Source organism: Panthera onca, chromosome A2 (genome assembly GCF_046562875.1).
Source record: "Panthera onca isolate mPanOnc1 chromosome A2, mPanOnc1 haplotype 2, whole genome shotgun sequence".
NCBI lineage: Eukaryota > Metazoa > Chordata > Mammalia > Carnivora > Felidae > Panthera > Panthera onca.
The window spans coordinates 22,012,242-22,033,864 of NC_138340.1; the positions used below are offsets into that span (position 1 = coordinate 22,012,242).

A 21,623-nucleotide genomic window follows, 5' to 3' on the forward strand; every position below is an offset into this window, starting at 1 on the left:
TGTCAGTGGGCCCTATCTCCTAGGCTTGTTATGAGAATTACATAAATTCATATGTGTAAAGTAGCTATACCAGTGTCTGGGATAGGAGGCCTTTCCAAAATACTAGCCGCTATTTATTTATTCAGTAATTCACATTAGTATGGGAATATAAATATTTAAATTACCTGTGGGCCAAAGCATTCAGAGCTGTGCTGAATAAAGCCCCCCTCCCGCCCCCCCCCCCCCAAAAAAAAAAACCCAACAAAACTCACTGGAGACATTGGCAAGATGGGGCTCAGAAGCTGGGATGGGATAATGTTAAAAATGCAAATTCCATAAACTCCTTGATATCTAAAGTGTAAAACCTGGAGACCCAAGTCACAATATAATCACGTCACTTCTCAGCTTAAACACCACTGGCTCCCACTGCAGAGAAGATAAATCTGGTTTTCTTAACAAGCCAGCAAGCCTTCTTCGACTGGCTTTGCTTCCTCCCAGCCTCCTTCCTCCCCCAGCCTCCGAGGACTGCGCTTCAATCCACTGCACTCCTGCTTATTTTCAAACACATCCCATCCTGGGCTTCAGGCTCCCCTGCCTTCACTCTTCCCCCAAAGCTCATTCCTCTTACCCCACTTGTGCCCAATAAAATTAGTCACCTGTTTTTTAATAGGCTTTATTTTTTTAGAGCAGTTCTAGGTTTACAGAAGAATTGCAGAGAAAGTACAGAGTTCCCATACACTGCCTCCCCCAACTGTTTCTCCTATTAGTAACATCTTGGATGAGTGTGGTACATTTGTTACCATTGAGAGCCAATGTTGATACATTATTATTCACTAAAGTCCATCATTTACATTAGCGTTTTCTCTTTGTGTTGTACATTCTATGGGTTCTGACAAAGGCATAATGTCCTACATTCATTACAGTAGCATACAGAATAGCTTCAATGCCCTAAAATTGCCCTGTGCTCCATCAGCTCACCCCTCCCCCTTCCCCCTCATCAGTTTTTGAGAATCAGAATGCCATCTCTTCAGTGAAAAATGAAAACGTCTCAAATTACTCCATTATAATGAATCTCTTTGATGCTTGGGTAGCATTTTCTTCATACCTGTTATAGCTCCTATGTTCCGCGTGGTGTTACAGATGTACACGCACTTTTCTTCCTTCACTAGATTGTATCTCCATGAGGGAGAGGATGTAGTGTGGATTTGTCCCGACAACACCTAGCCTGGACCTTGTTCTTTAAAAAAAAATTTTTTTAAACATTTATTCATTTTTGAGAGACAGGGACAGACTGCAAGCAGTGGAGGAGCAGAGAGAGACACAGAATCTGAAGCAGGCTCCGAGCTGTCAGCACAGAGCCCTATGTGGGGCTCGAACCCCCGAACCATGAGATCATGACCTGAGCCAAAGTTGGAGGCTTAACCAACTGAGTCACCCAGGCGCCCCAGCCTATAGCTTGTTCTTAACAGGTGCCTTGTGAGTGCTGGCTGCACTGAATCATGAGGAAAGGTCAGGGTGGGATTTTGCAGAGTTAGGTCTCTAGAGGCAAGGCTTTAGGCCTAGAAGTCTCAAAGTGACAGATTAACGTGTGAATTTTATATTTGTGTCAGCACTCGGGGGTCTGTGGCTGGAAAGTTCTTTGAAGGCAACTGTCTTCTGTCCCTTCAGATTTGGGCTCAGAAGCAGCCTTCCATGAGGTGACCCAGGCCGGCTTTATCTTGCTACTAGGCCACAGGGCTCTTCCCCTGTCTCTATACATCTCCCAAAAGAAAAACAAAACAAAACAAAACAACAACAGCACAAGAGGAAAAAAGAACAAGGGGCCTGATTGTTTTTATCCTTCCAGTCCCCATGCCTGTCTCAGGAAGGCCTCTGGAAAGCCTTCTGTTTGGTCCCCACTTTCCCTCCCCAGGGGGCCCCCAACAGTTGAAGATGCCCAGCATGCTTTCTTTGGCCAAGGAGCACCTTCCCATAAACGCTTCTTATTTCTCAAGTCACGCTGAGATTTTTGCTTTATTTTTGCTTTAAAGACACTGTTCTCAAACGTTCTAAAACGCCGTAGGAACATGCAGATCGGAACAAAAGCAAATAAATCGAATCTTGTGAAGTAAAGCAGAAGCCCTTCTTCCAAACAGCCAGCACAACGCTAAATGAGAACTATCAGTCATCCACTAGATACAGTATTTCCCCCTCTAGACAGGAGCTGCCGTTTGCAGAAACCCCCCACCCCACACGCTAGACAGTGCAGGTACCAGGAAACGAACTACTTTTCTCAGCTACCACACGGGAGTCAGCGGTTTTAGCGCACTACCTACTCCTTTAAGCAACACTCGCAGTTCGAAAGACCTTGGCCTTTACTTCCTAGTACCTACCCGCACACACTCATGGGGGGAGGAGGGAGAGAGAGAAAGAGAAAGCTCTCCCCCCCCGCCCCCAACCCCCGCCAGCATCTTTGAGCCAACAGCGGCGCCAGACCCAGCGCCGGGCAGAGGTTGGAGGGGGCACGCTCTGGAAACCCGGTTAGATCTCAAGGTGCCGTTACCTCGGGGCAGTGAATGATCTCCAGACAGCAGGGCTCCACCATCCCCCCGCAACCAGAAAGAGCCAGAGGAAAGGGGGAGGGACGCCTGCCCTGCCGCAGAGCGTGGAGAGAGCCTGGCAGAGCCCCCTCCGCACGGAGCAACGACCGCCCGCTTGCACCTGTGCTCCCAGGGGGCGGGGCCTCCTCCAGGTGTGCGGAGGGGAAGGACGCCGGGAGCTAAGGCGGGCGCGGCAGCCTAAGCGTCGCACTCCCCAGCGCCCTCCTCCCTGTCACCCCGAAGAAATGCAGGGGAGGTGCGGTTAATCCGCACCCCGCGTCCGCGGGCTCCGCAGGCCCCGCCCGCCTCGGTCGGGGGAGAGCGGGGAGCACACCGCGGCGCGCAGGGGGTTAAGCGGCAGCCGGCGGCCAGAGCGCGCTTAACCCTTGGGCGCCCGCGGGTCCTCCGAGCCAGGCGGGGTGGCGGCACCCCGAGTCCCACGCGGCGGCCACCCCGGGCGCGCGGGCAGAGCGGGGACAGCCCCGGGCCGGGCCCGGCCCCTGGGGCGCGGCACGGCCCGTGGGAGGCTCGGCGGGCGGGGGGGAGGGAGGGGACGGCGGCGGCGGGCGCGCAGCGTCGCCAGGGCGAAGCCGGCGTGCGGCGCGGCGCGGCGGGCGCGGAGCGAGCGAGCGAGCGAGCGCCTCCGTCCCCGGATGTGAGCTCCGGGCGCCCGCGGTCCCGAGCCAGCGGCGGCGCGGGCGGCGGCGGCGGCGGCGGGCACCGGGCACCGCGGCGGGCGGGCGGGCATGGGGGGCGCTCCGAGCGGCCCCGGCGGCCGGGCCGGCATCTGCGCGGCGTCCCTCCGCTAGAGGAGGGGACCAAGCCAATTCTCCTTTGCAGCAAAAAATTACATGTATATATTATTAAGATAATATATACATCTGATCTTATTTTTTAAAAAAAAGTTTATTTTGCTCCATTTTTGAAAAAGAGGGAGCGTGGGTGGCGAGCGGTTTTTACAAATTATTCTTATTTTCTGCTATCTGTCCCCGTTCCTCCCCACCCCCTGCTGAAGCCACAATAAGGGCAGGGACCGCGGCTCCAACCTATTGGTAACCCCTTTACCCGTCCCTCCCCCCCGCCCCGACGCCCAGCACCGTGCCCTGCACACAGTAGGCGCTCAATAAATGTTCGTGGATGATGATGATGATGATGATGAAAAACATGCACCATCAACGGCAGCAGCAAGCGGACCACGCGAACGGTGAGCAGCTAGAGCCTGGGCACCCGCTGCCAAATCTAATCCTTGTCATGGTCCTCCTCTTCCCACCCCCTCTTCCTTCCCACCCCCTCCCGTCTCTGATGCGCTGGGTGGGTTGAGGGGGCTGGAGAGGATGCTTCTAGCTCGGTGTCATCTACATGGAAAGGGGAGATGCGTGACAGCCACTCCGTTCTCCCCTTCAGGCCTTGAATGTCAGAGTTAATTCTGCATTTGTGGGGTGGGGGCGGCCGTGGAGTCCTCGGAGTACTGTGCCGCCGGAGGGGTGGCGAACCGAGGTGATTCGGGTTCAGTGTCCTCGGGCTCAACTTTCCTCCAACGCTCCCGAGCGATGGAAGGGGGGTGGCTGTTAGACCTCAGCCCGAGCCCCCTTTCCAGCCTCTTCTCGCCTTCCGTTCCTTCCCCGCCCCCTGGTCTCCAGTGGCATCCGGAAAATTCTAGGATTGCCCGGTTTCCCTCTTTGCGACGGTGGGTGAAGCACACCCCGCCCCTGGAGAAGGAGGCCGGGTCTCGGAATCTCGGCCAGGGGGTCGGGTGGAGCGTATTCCCGCTCCCAGCGTCTGTGTGCACACGTCGGTAACCTAGCAATGCCCGGGGAGTCGCTGCCGCTGTGGGGCTCCCCTCCCCAGCCCGGCCTGGGCACCACGTGCAGCCAGCCGCCACGCCAGCCCGGCTGGGTCCACGGAGGCTGGACCTGCTTCTGGCCAGCCCTCCTACCTCCTCCTTGGAGGCCAGGGCGCCCCCCACGACCTCAGTGGGCTCACAGCCTTCCCGAGTGAGCGCTTCCCATGGGAAGGCTCGGAACAACTCCTCCCCTGCTAGGGACTGTCTGCTGCACGCCCCCCTCCACCGTGGTGCCCCCCTTCTCAGGCTGCTGGGCAGGCAGACCTGTGCTTCCTTTGACTCTGTCTTGTTCTTTGATTAGCAAGAATTGGTTTTGCAAACGCCCATCTCTCTACCTTGCCACCACTCTCACTTTGACTTCTGTGTCAGTAAAGAGGTTGTGACTCAAGGTAGGCACGTGCCTGGGAGACCTGCCTGGGTAGTGGTCTGACCCCAAATCAGAGGGGCCCTTGCACGTGGAGTCCTCTGGAGGGTCTGCGTGTCCGCGGCTGTCAGCCTGCACTGAGATGATTTCCTGCTTGGGCCTCGAGGGCCCCTGGCATAATCCAGTCTGTCTTTCCTAGGTGTAGGGGTGCAAGCTGCCTGCCTTGACTGTTTCTCTGGATGCTGGCTTGGCTGCTGCGGCTGCAATTTAAAATGCAAAAAAGGCCTAAAGATGTTTTCTGTTTTCGGAAGCCTGTGGAGGAAATGAGTCCCAAGCATCATGAATTTTCATTTGCAGGAAGTGTCAGTGCATAATCTAGATATTTGTTACGGGGCTTTTGGTATTGCCCTGGTGCCAGTGGAGGATTTTTTTTCCCCCTGTGCTGAAAAAAAAAAAATGCATTTGTGGCTGTGGAAAGATGTTAGAGTAACACCCTGAAAATGATTAAGACTATTGAGTTATTGGGACTGCCCCCCCCCCCTTTTCTTTTTGGTAATGGTGGTAGTTACTTTGGAGAAAAGCTGTTGTACGTATCTGTTAACTCATTAGAGATACATGGGTTTTAAAAGTCAGAGAGAGTGGAATAAGTGTGGGATGACTTCAGTCTGAAGCAAGGCACGAGCGGAGGCCTTGTGAAGACCTGGAGAGAGGCATTCGCCCCATTGCAGCAGTGGGTCCTGTGCCACCGATACTCTGCACAGAGCGCGTGGATTTCTCTTCCTGCTCCTGAAAAATAGGACATGAGGTTCAAAATGGAGACATGGGGACGATCCCCCTCCCCTCTTACTGATGAGAGACAACCTTTGCTTTTTTCTCACACTAGGTTCTCACCGGTTTTTTTGTTTGTTTTTTAATTTTTCTTTTTCTCTTTCTTCCCAGAGGCAAACTATGCAAGAGGCACCAGACTCCCTCTTTCTGGTGAAGGACCAACTTCTCAGCCGAATAGCTCCAAGCAAACTGTCCTGTCTTGGCAAGCTGCAATCGATGCTGCTAGACAGGCCAAGGCTGCCCAAACTATGAGCACCTCCGCACCCCCACCTGTAGGATCTCTCTCCCAAAGAAAACGTCAGCAATACGCCAAGAGCAAAAAACAGGGTAACTCGTCCAACAGCCGACCTGCCCGTGCCCTTTTCTGTTTATCACTCAATAACCCCATCCGAAGAGCCTGCATTAGTATAGTGGAATGGAAGTATCCTTTTTTGGGGGAAGTCTTTCTCATTTTCTCTTTTACCATCTGTTCTTCAAAAGGATTTGCGTTCTGAAATGGCACTTACAAAGTTGTAGCAGTCTGGAATGGGAGCAACAGAAAAGCTGTACGGAAAGGGTTTCGTCGTGTGTACCTTCCTGTCTCCTCAGGGTGCGAGGGGCTGCTCTGAGGGTATATTTAGCTGTGTGTGTGCGTGTGTGTGTGAGTGTTCATTAAATACGAAATGGACCTTTGGTCACTTGACGCGAGATGTTTGGTTTAAACCCACCATTGTTTTTGGGGGCAGTGACATACACTGAACCTATTGCAGATAAGGTATGCAAATTTAAAATGAAAAGACTGCATGAGACTCTGCTGGAAAGAAATACATTTTGGACCTTGAGTGGCACCTTCTCATTCTGGTGTTTGGGATTTGTTTCTGCCACTCCGGCTAATGCTAAGGTTGCTTCTAGCTCTGACATCTGGTGGTTCTGACTGTTCAGGTAGCTACAAATATGAACGCTTGCTTCATAGGGAGGGAGCAGCATGCTCATCAATGCTATGACTTCCCGGAATTTCCTTTTGACAGGTTCCAAAAAAGCATGTGAAACGTGAGCACGAGGAAGCGTATGGAGGGAGAGGCTGGGGTGCGCCTCTTCTTCCTGAGCCCTTGTGAGTTAGAGAGCAGTCTGTCAGTGGGGGAATTTGCAGTTGCTGCCTTTATGAAACATTCTGTCTGGGTCCTTGGACTGGAGTTACATTTCTGGGTGTCTCCTTTGTATTTTTAAAACTGAACTCCAGATGCCCCAGGATGGTTGTTACGTCCCAGATCTTGGATAACCAGGGTCCTCGGCCTGCTCATCCCTTTCCCCAAATCTGGAGGCCAATCCCCAGTTCCTGCCACCCTTCAGAAAAGGTTGACTGAGGCCTTCTTTCTGAGCAAATGGCTTTCTAATTAGTCAGATGATTCATTGGTCTGGGTAAAACAAAGCATTTCCTTTTCCCAGAAGTGTATTTGGGGCTGACAGGAGCCTCAGAGTAGCTTCTGACCATAGGAAAGAGTGTGAATGTGGGGCTTCGCCCACCACGCCCAGAGTGGACGGGCTAAAAAGGGAGGGTGTTGGCCAGCAGCTGGAAGGTGGCTCTGAAACCCCCTTATAATCTGAGTACCTAGCTAGGCAGCGATTTGCATGCCTTCTGTCTTAGCTGGCTATTTTCTGTGCTTACGGCCGCAAGTTAAAATGAGGTAACTTTGTTTAGAAAGGTTTTGGAGAGGGCAGCCAAATGCAAGGGTAGGATTTGAGGGGTTTTCGTGTGTTTTTCTTTTTAGAACAGATGTCTCTTCTCTAGAGGGAGTTACGGTGTCTCTCGCATAGCTGGGGTTGCGTGCATGTGTTTTCTCTTTAAGTTCTTTTCTGGTCTGAGAATGAACACCAGTGTCAGCTGGGAGGCAGCTAGGTGCATAGGGGGTGCCTCAGTGGCATCGCTAGAGTTGGAGGCATGTTTATACTCTGGCAGAAAGGTCTCCTCCTCCTGAGGTTGGCTTGACATGACTCTGAGTAAGCGGAGACCTGTCTGGGGTCATTAATTTCACGTGGAGTGAAGTAGGAGGCCTGACGCCATTTCTCTTCGTGCACAGTAATTTGTATATAGGGATTTATGTGTACGGAGTGAATTCCTGGATCATGCTGCTGATTCCCTTTCCCGCATTGCCAGACACATGTGTACAGGAACTAGGGGATGTGGCTGCCAATGCAGGGAGAAGCCTGCCTGCAAATGGGACAGCCTGGAGAACAGATCTTTAAACAACGTGTGATCTGTTTGTCTTTCCAAGTGACGGTTTCCTTCTAGTTCAGGGAGCAGGTTGTAGAAATCCTCCTAAAGCCAGTGAAGCCAGGCCCAGTCAGACAAGGTGTCTGACAGCTTCGTTTGTTTTTACACCCAGGCGAGGAAGGGTGTCCTGCATCTTAGGGGAACGAGGAGAGTTTGCCTTATCAGAAGGAATTTTTGGGAGCGGACCCATCTATTCTCTGTTGCTCTGTTCTGTGTGGCTTGTAAAGTCTTGTGGCAGTGAGATAGTATCCACCAACACCTGGAAACTGAAACCTGACCACCATAAAGAAAAAGCATTACGTCTGGCCTTCCTGAACAGCATTGGTATCTCTCAGATTGTCTGGTCCGTCATTTAGGTGTTGGGAACTAAAACGGAAGGGTAGGGTATGGGGGACGGAAAGGCCATGGGTATGTTTCTATGTAGAATAACAGTGGGGCAGTTGGCTTTTAAAATTTCAGCAGGAACTGCGAAAAGGAAAAACCGAAAAGGAGATTCTGAAGTCTTTTGAAGGGGAACTGTCTCAAAGTTAGATTCCCTAGATAAGAGATTTTGTAATACTAGATGAGTTGAAAGAGTAAATATGAATGAAAGCTAATTGGCTTTAAAAATAAACCCATCAAAATTAGTAAGAGAATAATGTCGTTCATGCCCTTATTTCAGTGAGTGTTGAAGCTCTTCAGAGGGCTGAGTTCTCATGAGACTCGGGGTATCCCCAGAGAGGTAAGGTGCCTTTGTTTTCCCGGCAGTATTGGATGTCCCAGAAGGATATCGGGATGCACGGAGAAGGGCCTGTTCATATCCTCAAAGCTTGAATATTTCAAGGTGTTTAGTTAAACCAGTGGCTTTGCCTTTTGTGGGTGAGGTTATGGGAGAAGCACTGTTATAAAATCAAGCCCCCCGCCCCCCGCCCAGGTTGTAGATTATGTTGGTGTTCAGAAACCTTGTATTCGGAAAGGCTGAAAACCAAAAGAAGATAAATAGTCATTTTGGCAGGAGTCGAATCTTGCACTGCCAGTTTTGACAATGTCTCTTAATAACACCAGAATGTTTAAGCAAGTGTCTGTTGAAAGCTGATTTCAAAGTGATTCTTCCAGACAGACCCCCGAGATTTAGAATTGTTCAGTTGTACTTTGCAAGTGTCTGGTGCTGATTTCTTATGGCTTTTTATTTAATTTGTTTATAAATTGAATGCAGTAACAGCTCATTATAAACTGAGCTCCAGTCCAGCTGTAATCTGAAACAGTGATAGGCATTGATTAGTAAAGGAAGCAGAGGGGGAGCTGGAGCCTGGCTTGCCGGTTACAGTGTCTGAGGTATTGGAACATGCCATGAGACAGTCACAGGTAGAATGCAGAAAGTCCTGGTGACTTGGCCTGCCCCAGTCCAGACAGGAGATCGACCCAGCCAAGAATAGCCCCCGAGAAAATGGCTTTAACACATGGAGGCAAGGATTTGTGGGAGAGATTTGTCTCATGAGGACTACTCTTTGTGTCTACAACAGCCAGGAATTTAGTGTTCTAAGGCCTTTGTCACTTTTAAAACTCTAAGAAGCAGAAACGTGGTTCAGAGGCTGCCCTAATTGGATGTGTGTTTAGGTTTCAATATAAAATGCACGGCAAAGAATGAACGCAATGTGATCCTTGCAGAAGAAGGAAAGGACACGGAAAAGTCATTCGATAGCGAGATTTGCCAGAGGACCATGGATGATTACATCTACTGGGGACCAAGCAGGTCTCGACAGTTCGTCGAGAAGGGATTTGTGTGTATAATTTTCATTTCAAAAGTGATTCAAGAGTGGTATGATCGGGAATGTGATGAGAGAGATGGTTTACGTTTGCATAAGACATATATACCTTAACAAAATTTTTCAGACCATTTGACATATTTATATTATTGGCTATTTTTGCCAATTGTGTGGCCTTAGCTATTTACATCCCATTCCCTGAAGATGATTCTAATTCAACAAATCATAACTTGGTAAGTGTCCTTAGAGTTCCTGCTTGTCCTGATGTGTGGTTATCATTTGCCTCTGTACTTAAACTGGCAGCTAGCTTTCTGGGTGGCTGAAGTTTACAGCTATGCATGGGATGTTTCCTGGAGCTTTCCAACAGGGGGTTTGTTTGTTTGCTTTTCTCTCTGACCTGTATTCTCAAATTTATACTGAATGAAAGTGTATAAAGTCCTGAATCTTGTATAAAGAGATGTGGAACTTTTTCACGGAAGGTTCCGGTTTGTAGCAGATTTTAAAATAACTTTTCTTTCCACATAGACTTTTGCTGTCTACCATTATTTTCATGATAATAAGAGCTGCTTTTTTTTTTTTAATCAAGTGTTATTGGGGAGTGACGGGCATTTTGTTTGGTCAGTTTTTCTGGTAAGTAGAGAATTACCGTGGACTTTGCCCGTGAACTATTCATTTTTAGAGCAGCAGCGTACAAGAAAACGAATACAGCTATGTGGGACCTAATTTGGAGAATACAGTGTAGTATTCTACTAGGAGCGGCCTATGAAATGCCCCAAGATAAGATGATTCTTTGGTTAAATAAATCGGGATACTTTCACATAACTTTATTGCCCTCTTAAAGATTTATAGCGCACATTAGCTCAGTAAGAGCTCCGGGAAGGTCTGTAGTTAAAAAACCAGTTTCATTTTGTTTAACTCAGCGAGTCCCTAAAAGTAATTGGTCATGGATTCTTCAAACAGTTTTTTGGCAGAACATATCACCAAACCAGTGTTTCATGGAACTTCCTTTGGGAAAGGTTGGTATAGTTAAAAAAACAAAAACAGAAAGAAAGAAAGAAGAAAGAAAAAAAGCCCTAAAGAGCACCAGAGTTGGGACTAGGAGCGTGATTGTCCCACGGAGCTGGCAGCTTGCTGTGTTCTGGGGCACTTCCCCAAATCCTCTCTGCGTGGCCATTCAGCCACTTGTCTAGGGGGTTGGGTGAGAAGATCCCTGGGATCGTGTTTACCTCTGATATTCCGTAATCTTTTCTCAATGATTCAGAAGGCCCATCAGGATTTTTTCTCCAGCTGTAGCATCCTCCTTGGCAGAGGCTGCCCAGAGAGGCAGGTGGGGCAGGGGCCAGCGCTGGGTCACAGGGAGCTCCCTCTATTGTTTTGCTTTCTCCTCTCTTAAGATTCATTTTGTTCTGATTTTTCTCACGTTGAAGCTGTATCTTAGTAGGGCTGGCTGTTTGTAACTGAGTGTTGTAAAGGCAAAACTAGTGTGGGGAGGGCTCTGCTGGGTTCTGAAGATCCTGAAATTATGCTCTTGTGATTTTTAGCCTCAATGGTTTATATACAGGATTTCACGTCACACGTAAGATATTGTGGCGTATGTCCCATAATAAACGTGATGTCTGTTCACGGTCAGGCTTTTATGGTCTGATTTCTAGAGAATGCAATAAACTTGTGGACACTGCTCCCGAAGATACAACTCAACAGGACTGGATGCATGTATACACCCTTACCATCACTGTGTATTTATACTATGGTGATTTGAGTGCTTTGGGATATTTTAAACAGCTTCTGATTTGGTTGTAGGCATGTGACATTAGATGATCATTTGAAAGGAAAAGAAGTGGCAAAAAGCCCCCATCAATGGGGATGGATCATCATAGTCTAGGCCACAGATGGTGTCAGCCTTGTTACCAAATTTAACAACGTGGATGGTGACCCAGTTTGTTGCTTTTTGTAGCTCAAGAGAACATGATTAAACAAACTTAGAAAATAAATACCTTTCAGAAAGGCAGATTAATTCAGATCAATGGAATAATTAATGTAGCTGCGTGTGTAAGCCAATTAATATTCTGATTTTTCCCAGGGAAATTCAGGGCACTGATATCTGCTGTAAGACCAGTTGGATTTCTCAGCTAACGAGTAAGGGAATAAACTATAAGAAATGGGTAAATCTGTTTTCTTCTCCCTTGCAGTCCCTCCCTAGCGGATCCTTTCTCGACAGTTCTTAAGCAGTGGTATTTTTAGGGGCGGGGGGAGAGGCGGGGTATTAGTTTGGCAGACCTTTCTAAAAACCAACATGTATTCCTTTGACCTCTTACTGCTCTGAAACTCATAGCATTCGAGTTTCTGTCTTGTTTCACTTGGATGGTCACATGGCCAGATGAGTTTATTCTCTGCTTGACTCTTTAAATATTTCCTTTCTCACTGTGGGAAGGGAAGATCTTTGTGGATTTCCCCCTGACTCTTTGCAAGGTCCCATGCCATGTCGGTGCTCCTGCCAGGGAGCTGTTTTTTTTTTTTTTTGTTTTGTTTTGTTTTGTTTTTTAATACATTTGACCCAATTTGTACCAAAGTGATTGCTCTATTTTTGGGATCGGTTTAGAGGCAGCTGAACGAAGCTTATTTTTCATCTGTAGTAAATACCTTTCAGTTAACGTGAATGGCAAAGCAAAGGGCAGAGACCGATACGGGTTGCAGAACTGCACGTGTCAGGGTGCTGGTGAATTGCTTTGCTTCGTAGCTCTGTGGGGAATGTGTATGTTGAACTCTTAGAGCCAGCTTGGTACAAGCTGTTTCTGCCTGTTACAGGTCATTTGTAGTGACGTGATTACTTCTGTTGGGTAGGAAAGGTGGCCATCCTCACTGGTCTGATAGGTATTTTGTCTGGGTTGCATGCAACTTAGCCAGCTTTGGAGATCTAGAAACTACCTTGGGGGCAGCAAGTTTTCCCAGGGTTAGATTTTTTTTTTTTAAAAAATATAAACAATCTCAAGTTTCTATGCAGCTTTCATTTGTGGACTTGCAGGGACTGGTGGAGGCTGGAGCCATGGAAACGGTACAACTGAGTTCCCACAGTGAGACCCTTCTTGGCTCAGTGGGTAGCGCGAACTCCTCGCTTCCACTTATTGAAAGTGTATATCATTTGTTTAATTTCTTCTTAGCCCGGGTGGGGGGGCGGAGGGGAGAGCTCTGCTTCATGGGGTGTCAGAGCGAGGCTGCTCAGAGTATTGGACTGCAGTGTGTTGAAGGATGCTCTATCTAGTTTCCCAAACTTCAGTTTTTCATATGCAAACTGATGCAGTTGAAGTTTTCTGCCTGTGCAGCGGGGTCCCCAGCCCCAGGCGGTGCCCAGCTCTCTGTAGTGCTGAGCTGCCCCAAATTAGAGCTGTCCCAAATGGGGGTGCTTGTCTGCCAATTAGGACCTTCCCTCATGTCTGCTAATGATGCCACCCACGGAGGGCAGGGCCTCTGGCCCAGGCCTCTCTATCCCTTTATCAGGCACAGTGGCGGATAAAGGGTGTTCAATAAGTTGCTTGTTCTACTCAACAGGCAGTTTTACCAAGGCTTTGCCCCTTTCCCGCCCCCTTTCTCATCTTGTTGTTGAGTTGAGGCCCCTTTGTTTTTCTTTAGCCAGTTGATATTTTGCATCTACAGAACCCCTCGTGTCTTCCTCTCCTCCCCATCCACACCCGGGTTGCTGCGGCCAGGTCCTCCTGGGCCATCTGAGCTTTTTGAGTTCCTCTTTGTAGCTGAACCCTCCCTCCCCCAGCATTTGTCCACCTACAGTTCCTAAACACTCCTCTTGTGAGCTTGCCTGCCTCCTGGGCTTTTCTCCATCTGCAGTGCCTCTTCTCCCTTGGCCCCTCCTCCTCCTCCTCCTTCTTCTGCTGCTTCTGCTTCTTCTTCTTCTGCTTCTCCTGCTTCTCCTCCTTCTCCTTCTTCCTTCTCCCTTCTCCTCCTTCTTCTTCCTTCTTTTTTTAAAATTTTTGAGAGAGAGAGGGAGAGCACAAGTAGGGGAGGGACAGAGAGGGAGGGAGACACAGAATCGGAAGCAGGCTCCAGGCTCTGAGCTGTCAGCACAGAGCCCGACACAGGGCTTGAACTCACGAACCGGGAGATCATGACCTTAGCCGAAGTCAGATGCTTAACCAACTGAACCACCCAGGCGCCACCCCCCCCAAGTTTTTTTAATGTTTATTTATTTTTGAGAGAGAGTACAAGTGGGGGAGGGTCAGAGAGAGAGGGAGACACAGAATCTGAAGCAGGCTCCAGGCTCTGAGCTGTCAGCACAGAGCCTGATGCTGGGCTCGAACTTGTGAATTGTGAGATCATGACCCGAACCAAAGATGCTTAACCAACTGAGCCACCTAGGTGCCCCCCCTCCACCCCTGCCAGCCCCTTCTTCACATGTCACCGCCCTTGTAGCTTTTCAGGAATAATCTCAAACTACTCACTTCCACGAAGGGTTTTCTGACCCTGATCCAAAGTAACACTTTTTTTTTCATTAACAATTTTTTTAATGTTTGTTTATTTATTTATTTATTTATTTATTTATTTGAGAGAAAGACAGACTGTGAGTGGGAGAGGGGTAAAGAGAGAGGGGGGCACAGAACCTAAAACAGACGCCAGGCTCTGAGCTGTCAGCACAGAGCCTGAGGTGGGGCTTGAACTCATGAGTGGTGAGATCATGACCTGTGCTGAAGTCAGAGGCTTAACCTGCTGAGCCACCCTGGTGTCCCCAAAGTAACACTCTTATTTGAACCTGTCTGGTGGAAACTCGCATATAAAATACCCTATATTTTAGCTCTTTATATTCTCATCTTTATGTTATCAAGCATTTTCAGAATATAATTCATAAAGAGTATAGCTCAGTGGTCAAGGATTTGACTGAAGAACACAACTCATAGTGAATCATTCTGGAATCCCCCACAGTGCCTGGCCCTCTGGTACAAAGTAGCTGTTGAGTAAACACGTGTTGTTGATGTGATTGCCAGGAGAAGCACCAAACCCATTCTTTCCTCTGAGCTTTATTCAGGATTTCCTGTGTGGCAGGTCCCTCTGTGGACTCCTTGGAGGAGGTCCTTGGCTGGGAGTGGGTGGGAAGTTATAAGCTCGTATTCTTAAAAAGGTTAGAGTCTTGTGACTCTGCTTCTCGAGCACCTCTGGCTGATGGAGCCCTGGGAGCTGGGTTTCAGAGCTGAGCTGTCTAGAACGTTTTGTGCTCAGAGTAGCGGAGTGGTGGGTCTCTGAGCAGCAGTGCTGGCTGTGGGCTCTTGGCAGTGGGACCATTGTGAGATGCCTTACAATGGCCAGGAATGTCGTGGGACGGTGTCCTTTGATTGTGTTCTCTCTTCCGTGGCTGAGATCCCAATGCACGGTGTTTCCTGGGCTGAAAAAGTGAGCACATTGGGTCTGTGTGGTCATATAGTTTAGCATCTCACTGTTTTTGCACATAGTGGGAACTTCCAAAACAGTTTCATAACTTGGTTCCTTGGGGTTAGCCTGTAAGGTGGGTTTTAGTTCGGAATGTTATCCACACCAGGTCTTTGCTCCGCAAAGAGTTCTGTTTGAACTGTGTGCTCTTATTTCTGCACAGCTAGATTCTGTCTGTTCTGAGACAGCTCCTGTGCTGCCTTCTCAGCTCAGCCTCCTCTGAGCCTCATTCGCTCCTGCCTCCCACCCCACCTGCCAGAGTGTAAGTACTTGCTTTCTCTTTGCCCTCCCATAAGCACAGTAAATCCTCCTCTTTACAGACATTAGGTCCTTTTTATAACAATCCCTCCTCACTTTATAACTGTTATGGGGAGTGGTTTCTGTGTTGTGGTTCTGCACATGCGTTGTGGGGTCTGATGGCCTGGTTCTTTGGCTGATTAGCTGAGTTACTTTGGATGAAATCAGCATATGAGTTCCTAGAGACGGAGGCTGGAGTCTGATCGGTCTCTATGGTGTTGCAAACGTAACCCCGTGCCCGGCGCACAGTAGGCGCATCAGGAAATGTATGTGGAATGAGCCAATAAAAACACGAATGGCCATACAAGGGCTTCATGGTAAGTCCTTACGGATCAGTCGTTAATTTTCAACAATTGGCTAATGATTAATGTTTGCCCGAGAGGCTGACTTTCGTTGTCCAGTGTTAATGAGAATCCCAGGAAACACCTGTCAGAGTTTGCCTTTAATTTCAGGATGGTGTCTTTCTTGGCAAATTTAACTCTTTACATCTGAGGCAGGAGAGAAGGAAGACAGACAGACACTTGTTGATACGTTTTGAATCGTAAGCTGGCTTCTGTGTTCAGTGTTGTACGTGTGCCCAGTGTGTGCACTGTGTGCACGCGGGTGGAGCGTGAGCATCACAGTTCATAGAAAGACGGGTGGAGGGAAAGCAGCAAAATGACCAGAGGAGATAGACTTGTGTGGTAACACTGTATCCAACACTGGTTTCCTAGTCATAAAATGTGAACTGGTTTATGTGCTACACAAATCATCATATGTCTTTTCTAGTCTTACCTTGTGACAAAGAACACGTTATGTGGCTCCATCTTTTACTGAACGGACTTTGGTTGGGTATTGACAGGTTTTCAGAGACCAAGTCCAGCTCTTAAAGAGTTCAAGTTTGCTACTAGTCAAGTTTCTTAAGAAGGATTCCAAAGGGTCCTCAGTCCTTTGGCTGGTTTGTTACAAAAGCAAATCTCATTGTTTTATAGTCCCACCTTAAGCACCGGAATTTCCTTGCTCAGACCCTTTAAAAATGAGCTTGGCTTAGAGTGAAGATATTTGGATATATTGATGTGTTAGCCAGCACTTGTTGGATTACGGGTTGCAGAGACACAACTCAAATTGGCTTAGTTGGAAAAAAAAAAGTGTGTGTGTGTGTGTGTGTGTGTGTGTGTGTGTGTGTATGTCATTTATGAACTTAGCTAACTAAAAAATCCAAGGGGTAGAAGTCCTATCAGAGGCAGCTGGAAAAAGGGGCTTAAAAGAGGGTATTGGGGCACCTGGGTTGGTTGGTTCAGCATCTGACTCTCAACTTCAGCTCAGGTCATGATCTCATGGTCATAAGATTGAACCCTGTATTGGGCTCCATGCTGAGCGTGGAGCCTGCTTGGGATTCTCTCTCTCCCTCTCTTTCTGCACCTCCCCTGCTCATGCTCTCTCCTTCTCTCTCTCTCTCTCTCCCTTTCTCTAAATAAATACATATAAAAAAGAGGCTGTCAGGATGCCAGCCTGCACCCCGGCCCTCGGGTGTCTGTGGCACGGTCTGGCTGGCCTGCAGTGGGTCTGTCTCACACACCATCTCAAGTGTGCATCCCTCTTAGCCCGTCTGGGGGAGGGTCTGTGGGGAGATGCATTCTTTCCTTAACCTCAGCTCAAGTTCAGTATTTTAAAAATGATTGTGTGAGAAACAAGAGACCCCTGTGGCAGATTTGTGGATAGTTTCTTTTTTTAACCTTCCCCATCAGTATTTAATTTTTAACTGTCTGCAAAATGTGAGAAGTTCTGAAATCAGAGGGGACAATTTGCCCAGCAGTAGAGATACTTATGTCTCATTAGATATTGGTGGTGGTGGTGGGGCTCTAGAACAGACCCCCAACAGCTCCTCCCCTAATAAAGTTCCTAAAGAAATTATAGATGTTCTGAAATTCTAGTGGTTGAGCTATAGGGAAGGACATCAGGGGGCATTACTGTTGCTCAGATGATGTGCCAAGGGAAGGACTGGCGGTGGGTGTCCTTGTCCTGGGGGTGGGAGATTGGCAGGTCACCCAGGAATAGACGGTAGCATCCCTGCTTCTTCCTCCTACTGTGCTCAGACGCCTGGGGCTCTCTGCCAGCAACAGCACAGGCTATGTCTCCCAAGTCCTGTTCTGCCCATATGATCAGAGTAGGGAAAGAGGCAGAAGGTGTCTTCTCTTTTTAATTCAAGTGGGATTGGAGTTCTTGCTGCTACGGTTGTTGTGGACAGTAAAACGGTGTGGCTGCGGAGCACAGCCAGCCGTGGCTGGTGGGGCGGGGGACACAGTGAGCAAAGCTGAAGATGGGGCTGAAGGGGGAATTGCCTGAGGTGACTAGTCCTATGTGTGTGTGTGTGGTGGGGCGGCGGGCAGAGATGTGGGTGGGTAGAAGGATGGATGGGTGGTTTTGACACACACCTTGAAGGATGAAGCCTTCTGGTGATTTTTGCTAAGCAGGGCCCCAGACATTGCCCAGTGCAGGGGAAAATGACTTTCTTCTCCTGAGCCTCCAAGCAATTCTTTCTGCCAATTTTTTATCCTGCTCCCTATTGGCTGAGTGGTAATTCTAGAAATCAGAGGACATCTGTTGAAATTATTGAAAGAGTGACCTTGAGGGGCAGGCTGGAGGGAAATGGGAGGCTGACCTGAGGGAGGGAAGGCAGGTTGCAGGCTGCTCAGGGGTAACGTGGCTGGCAGGTGGACCCAGCCTGGGAAGGAGGGACATGGCAGCCTGGGGCCTCCAAGCCGGTGAGGTGAGAGGCTCCCACCTTTCCCTGCCTCCTTTTTCTGTGTCCATGGGGAAGTCTAGCACAACATGCTCACAGATAATTTTGTAGAGCTGGAAGGACTCTTATTTATAAGACAGGGAGTTGAGGCACCATTATTCAAAGGATATTTTATTGAGACTTGCTATGTGGGCAGACCAGGCTTTTCTGTCCTTGACTTATAGCCCAAGATGCTCTGGCTTGCTGTGCCCAGGAAAACCCACAACCTGGGGTCAGAGAACAACCCTCTTTGTTTTCCACATTTTGTGTTCTCACAACAGATCATCATTCAACATTTGCACGAATGCATTCTTCTGGACACTGGAAACAATATAAAGTGACAGTCTCTTTTTACCTGTCCAGCTCGTTCTAATCAGTCATCAGTTTGGTGTGGCCCTTTTAGAATTGTTTTTCACTGTGTACGTATATGTGTATAACCTGTGCATTTTGCACAGCAGGTGTCTGTATAGTTTGGGTATTTTATTTTTTATTTTTTTAACATTCTTTTTTTTAAAGTTTATTTATTTTGAGAGAGACAGAGACAGCGCAAGTGGGGGAGGGGCAGAGAGAAATAGAGAGAGGGAGAGACAGAATCCCAAGCAGCCTCCGCACTGTCAGCATGGAGCCTGACGTGGGGCTCAAACTTGTGTACTGTGACATCATGACCTGAGTTGAAACCAAGAGTCAGACGCTCAACTGACTGAGCCACCCAGGCACCCCCATACATACTCATGTATTTTAAAGTTTACACAAGTGGGAACAGAATGCATGCATTATATAGCTTCTTTTTTTCTGCTTAACATATCATACAGATCTTTCCATATCTGTACATGGAGAGCTAACAACTTGCATTGGGGTAAAATATGCCTTGTACGAATGTGCCGTGGTTTACTTGTTCTCTTTCTGCTGAGCATTTAGGCTAGTTTCTAAAGTTTTGCTATTTCACACAGTACTGCACTGAATATCCTTGAACGTGCTTCTTTGTGCATACAAGGAAACATCTCTGGGATAAGTACTTAGAAATCAACTCTCTGGGTGGGAGGATAGTGCATTTTTAATTTCTGCACTTACTGGCACATCACTGTCCACTAAGCCTGTATCCATTCAGACTCCTACCCCCCCATCTCCTGGAAATGATCTGCTGTCACTCACCTCTGATGACTGACCTCGTTTGTTTTCATCTCAGGCTATGGGAAGAGAAATTTTGGGAATAGGGTTCAGCCTTCCTCCTGGATGTTTGGCAGGCATCCAGAGCCTCTGGTTAGAGCAGAAAGTCCACAGACCCCGAGCACTAGATTCCTAATCTCTTTTGAACCACAGATCCAGATGAAAGGCCCCAATGCTTATCATTCTTCTCCTCACTTTGGGTAGTACTTTGCCATACGCTTGATTATTGTAGTTGTTTCTGGTGAAATATTCATTCTAGGTAGCTAATAGGTAAATAAGTTTCTTAGTTTTGGAGTATTTGCTACAGTTTCAAGGTGAACACTGCCTTTACAGTTCCTTTCATTTGGGGAGGAAAAATATCTAAGCTGGTATGTTTCTAATGTCCCATGTTCTTTGGTTATTAATTATTTTATTTTCGTGCATAGGACAATCTCACTGTTATTATGGTATTTATGATAGGGTTTATGCCCCCCTTCTTCTAAAAGCTCTGAGATAGCTTAGGAAACAGGAGTGGGTGAAGGAAGGGGCAATGTGGAATGAAAACATGGATTGCTAACACCCGGGCACCGATTTGGCCTTCAGGATTTCCAGCAGTGATGGCCAAAGGAGGCACATCCTAACTTACAATGCTTTTATCCTCTCAACAATGGGAAGCGGCTGCATTCATTCAGAGATGCACTTTTTAGGAGCCGAATCCAAGGAGGAATCTGCAGCGTGGGTCCTTGTACAAAGTGCATTGTCAGGCGTGGTGAGCCGTATCGTCGCTGTGCTTTTGTTAGAGTCAGAAACGCCCTGCGAGCAGATGGTCTCTGGCTTCGTAGTTTCCAAAGGGTTCGCGCGCAACCTTGAACTGTGGCATAATGAAGGAACTTCTGTGTTCTGTGAGAGCTTCGCTTTTTGATTATATAAATCATGATAGAAGTAAAGATGGGAAGATGAAAAAGAGTAGTTTAACACAGCTATCATTAAATCATGCATAAAGTACTTTTTTGAGCGTTTATTATGTGTAACATGGAGTCCATTAAACACATTCGCTTACTGTCCTAACTTGTGTAAGTCAGAATATAAAAGGACGCTGTGAATTTATGCAGAGAACCCCTCCAAAACTCTCATTCTTGAAGAGATGTGGTTTTATTATTTTACTCTAATGTGGACTAAGGCAGTGACCAATAGATTTTTTAAAAAGACATCCTTGAATGTCCTTCTGTAAATAGATAACAATGGAGTATAATGACTTTATATTTAAATGACTCCTTTTGAATTGTACAAAAACAGCCAGTAATTACCCCCTTTAGAACTTTCTCTCACGATATTGCAAAAATGAACTTCTCTTTGGGCTTTCACAAATTCTGAATTATTGAACTATAAATTAATGTTGAATCAATCTTTTCAGAGGCTTTATCAGGAGGGAAAGAAATGAGAACATCTACAGTTCTGAATTCGAATTCGAATTCAAGAAGTAGTGACACCCAGCAAGAATTTGGTAAAAGAGGGGTGGTGAAGAGGTCTTTCTCTAGAACAACACGTGGAGTGGAACTAGTGTGGTCAGGGACGAGAAGGCGCTGGCCAGCTGCAGAAGCTCACCTCGTCATGGAAATCATGTGGCGCAGCGGGAGGTGAGATGGCCGATTCTCATTTACCCGGAGTGGTGCTGGATGTGAACCACAGACCGGCTGAGCCTGGGATCAGAAAGGGCCCTGGAGCCCTTCGGATGGATGTGTTCCTTTTCATACTCAGCAGTTGACTTGCCCAGGGTCCCATAGTAAGGAAGGAACCAACTGAGGACCCAAGCCAGTCTCCTGTCCCCTGGTCTGTTTCTTCCCACGCCCTCCCACAGCTGTGAATCCGGGTTGAAGCCAGGCACTTCCCCTCTGACAGAGCAGTGTCTGAGAATACCAGGGGCAGTCGGGACAGCTAGGACATCAGATGACCAAAGAATGTCTGTTCGCAGTATGCTGGGCATTCAGTTGACTTTTAATTCTCTCCTCAATTTTTTTCTTTATCTTACCAAAGAGAGTTTTGATCACTCCTCCTTGCCCTGTTTTACTTTAGAAATTATTCTCTTACTTTCTTCACGCATCCCAACATGCGGCAATCATTTGACCATAGACAGCCCCATTATCTTATGGAGTCAGGGCACTGGCAGGGGGAGGGCAGCAGAGCATCGGCAGAGCTGGAGGATAGATGCAGTGGTCTCTCCTCTGTTACCTTGATCGGGTGCGGGTAGCATACACTGCCTTTTTTTTTTTTTAATTTTTTTTAATGTTTATTTATTTTTGAGAGAGCATGAGTCAGGGAGGGGCAGAGAGAGAGGGAGACACAGAATCTGAAGCAGGCTCCAGGCTCTGAGCTGACAGCAGAGAGCCTGACGTGGGGCTC

The 21,623-nt window shown here is 47.9% G+C and overlaps 2 protein-coding genes across 19 annotated transcripts in view; one reads left to right on the forward strand and one right to left on the reverse strand.

Moving 5' to 3' along the window:
* Positions 1 to 650: 650 nt before the first annotated feature.
* Positions 651 to 3,345, reverse strand: LOC144615705 (uncharacterized). Its single transcript, XM_078442950.1, has 2 exons — positions 2,522 to 3,345; positions 651 to 1,216 (listed from the first exon to the last, which is right to left on the reverse strand). The coding sequence occupies exon 1, from the start codon at positions 3,343 to 3,345 to the stop codon at positions 2,938 to 2,940; it is 408 nt and encodes a 135-aa protein (XP_078299076.1). The 3' UTR covers positions 651 to 1,216; positions 2,522 to 2,937.
* A 124-nt stretch (positions 3,346 to 3,469) lies between these two features.
* CACNA1D (calcium voltage-gated channel subunit alpha1 D) overlaps positions 3,470 to 21,623 on the forward strand; it is a 302,816-nt gene continuing 284,662 nt past the window's right edge. For 4 of the 18 annotated variants that reach the window (XM_060631293.3, XM_078442944.2, XM_060631292.3 and 1 more), the window contains exons 1-3: positions 3,525 to 3,762; positions 5,705 to 6,014; positions 9,717 to 9,822. In XM_060631293.3, coding sequence (XP_060487276.2) covers positions 3,696 to 3,762; positions 5,705 to 6,014; positions 9,717 to 9,822 — 483 coding nt within the window. In that variant the 5' untranslated portion in view covers positions 3,525 to 3,695. Of the gene's footprint in view, positions 3,763 to 5,704; positions 6,015 to 9,716; positions 9,823 to 21,623 lie in introns of all 18 variants that reach the window. The other 14 variants (XM_060631297.3, XM_060631295.3, XM_060631296.3 and 11 more) reach the window with 10 other exon arrangements.

Coding starts and splice junctions, on each gene's coding strand:
- LOC144615705 (XM_078442950.1), bottom strand. CDS start 3,345: ATGCCGGCCCGGCCGCCGGGGCCGCTCGGAGCGCCCCCCATGCCCGCC.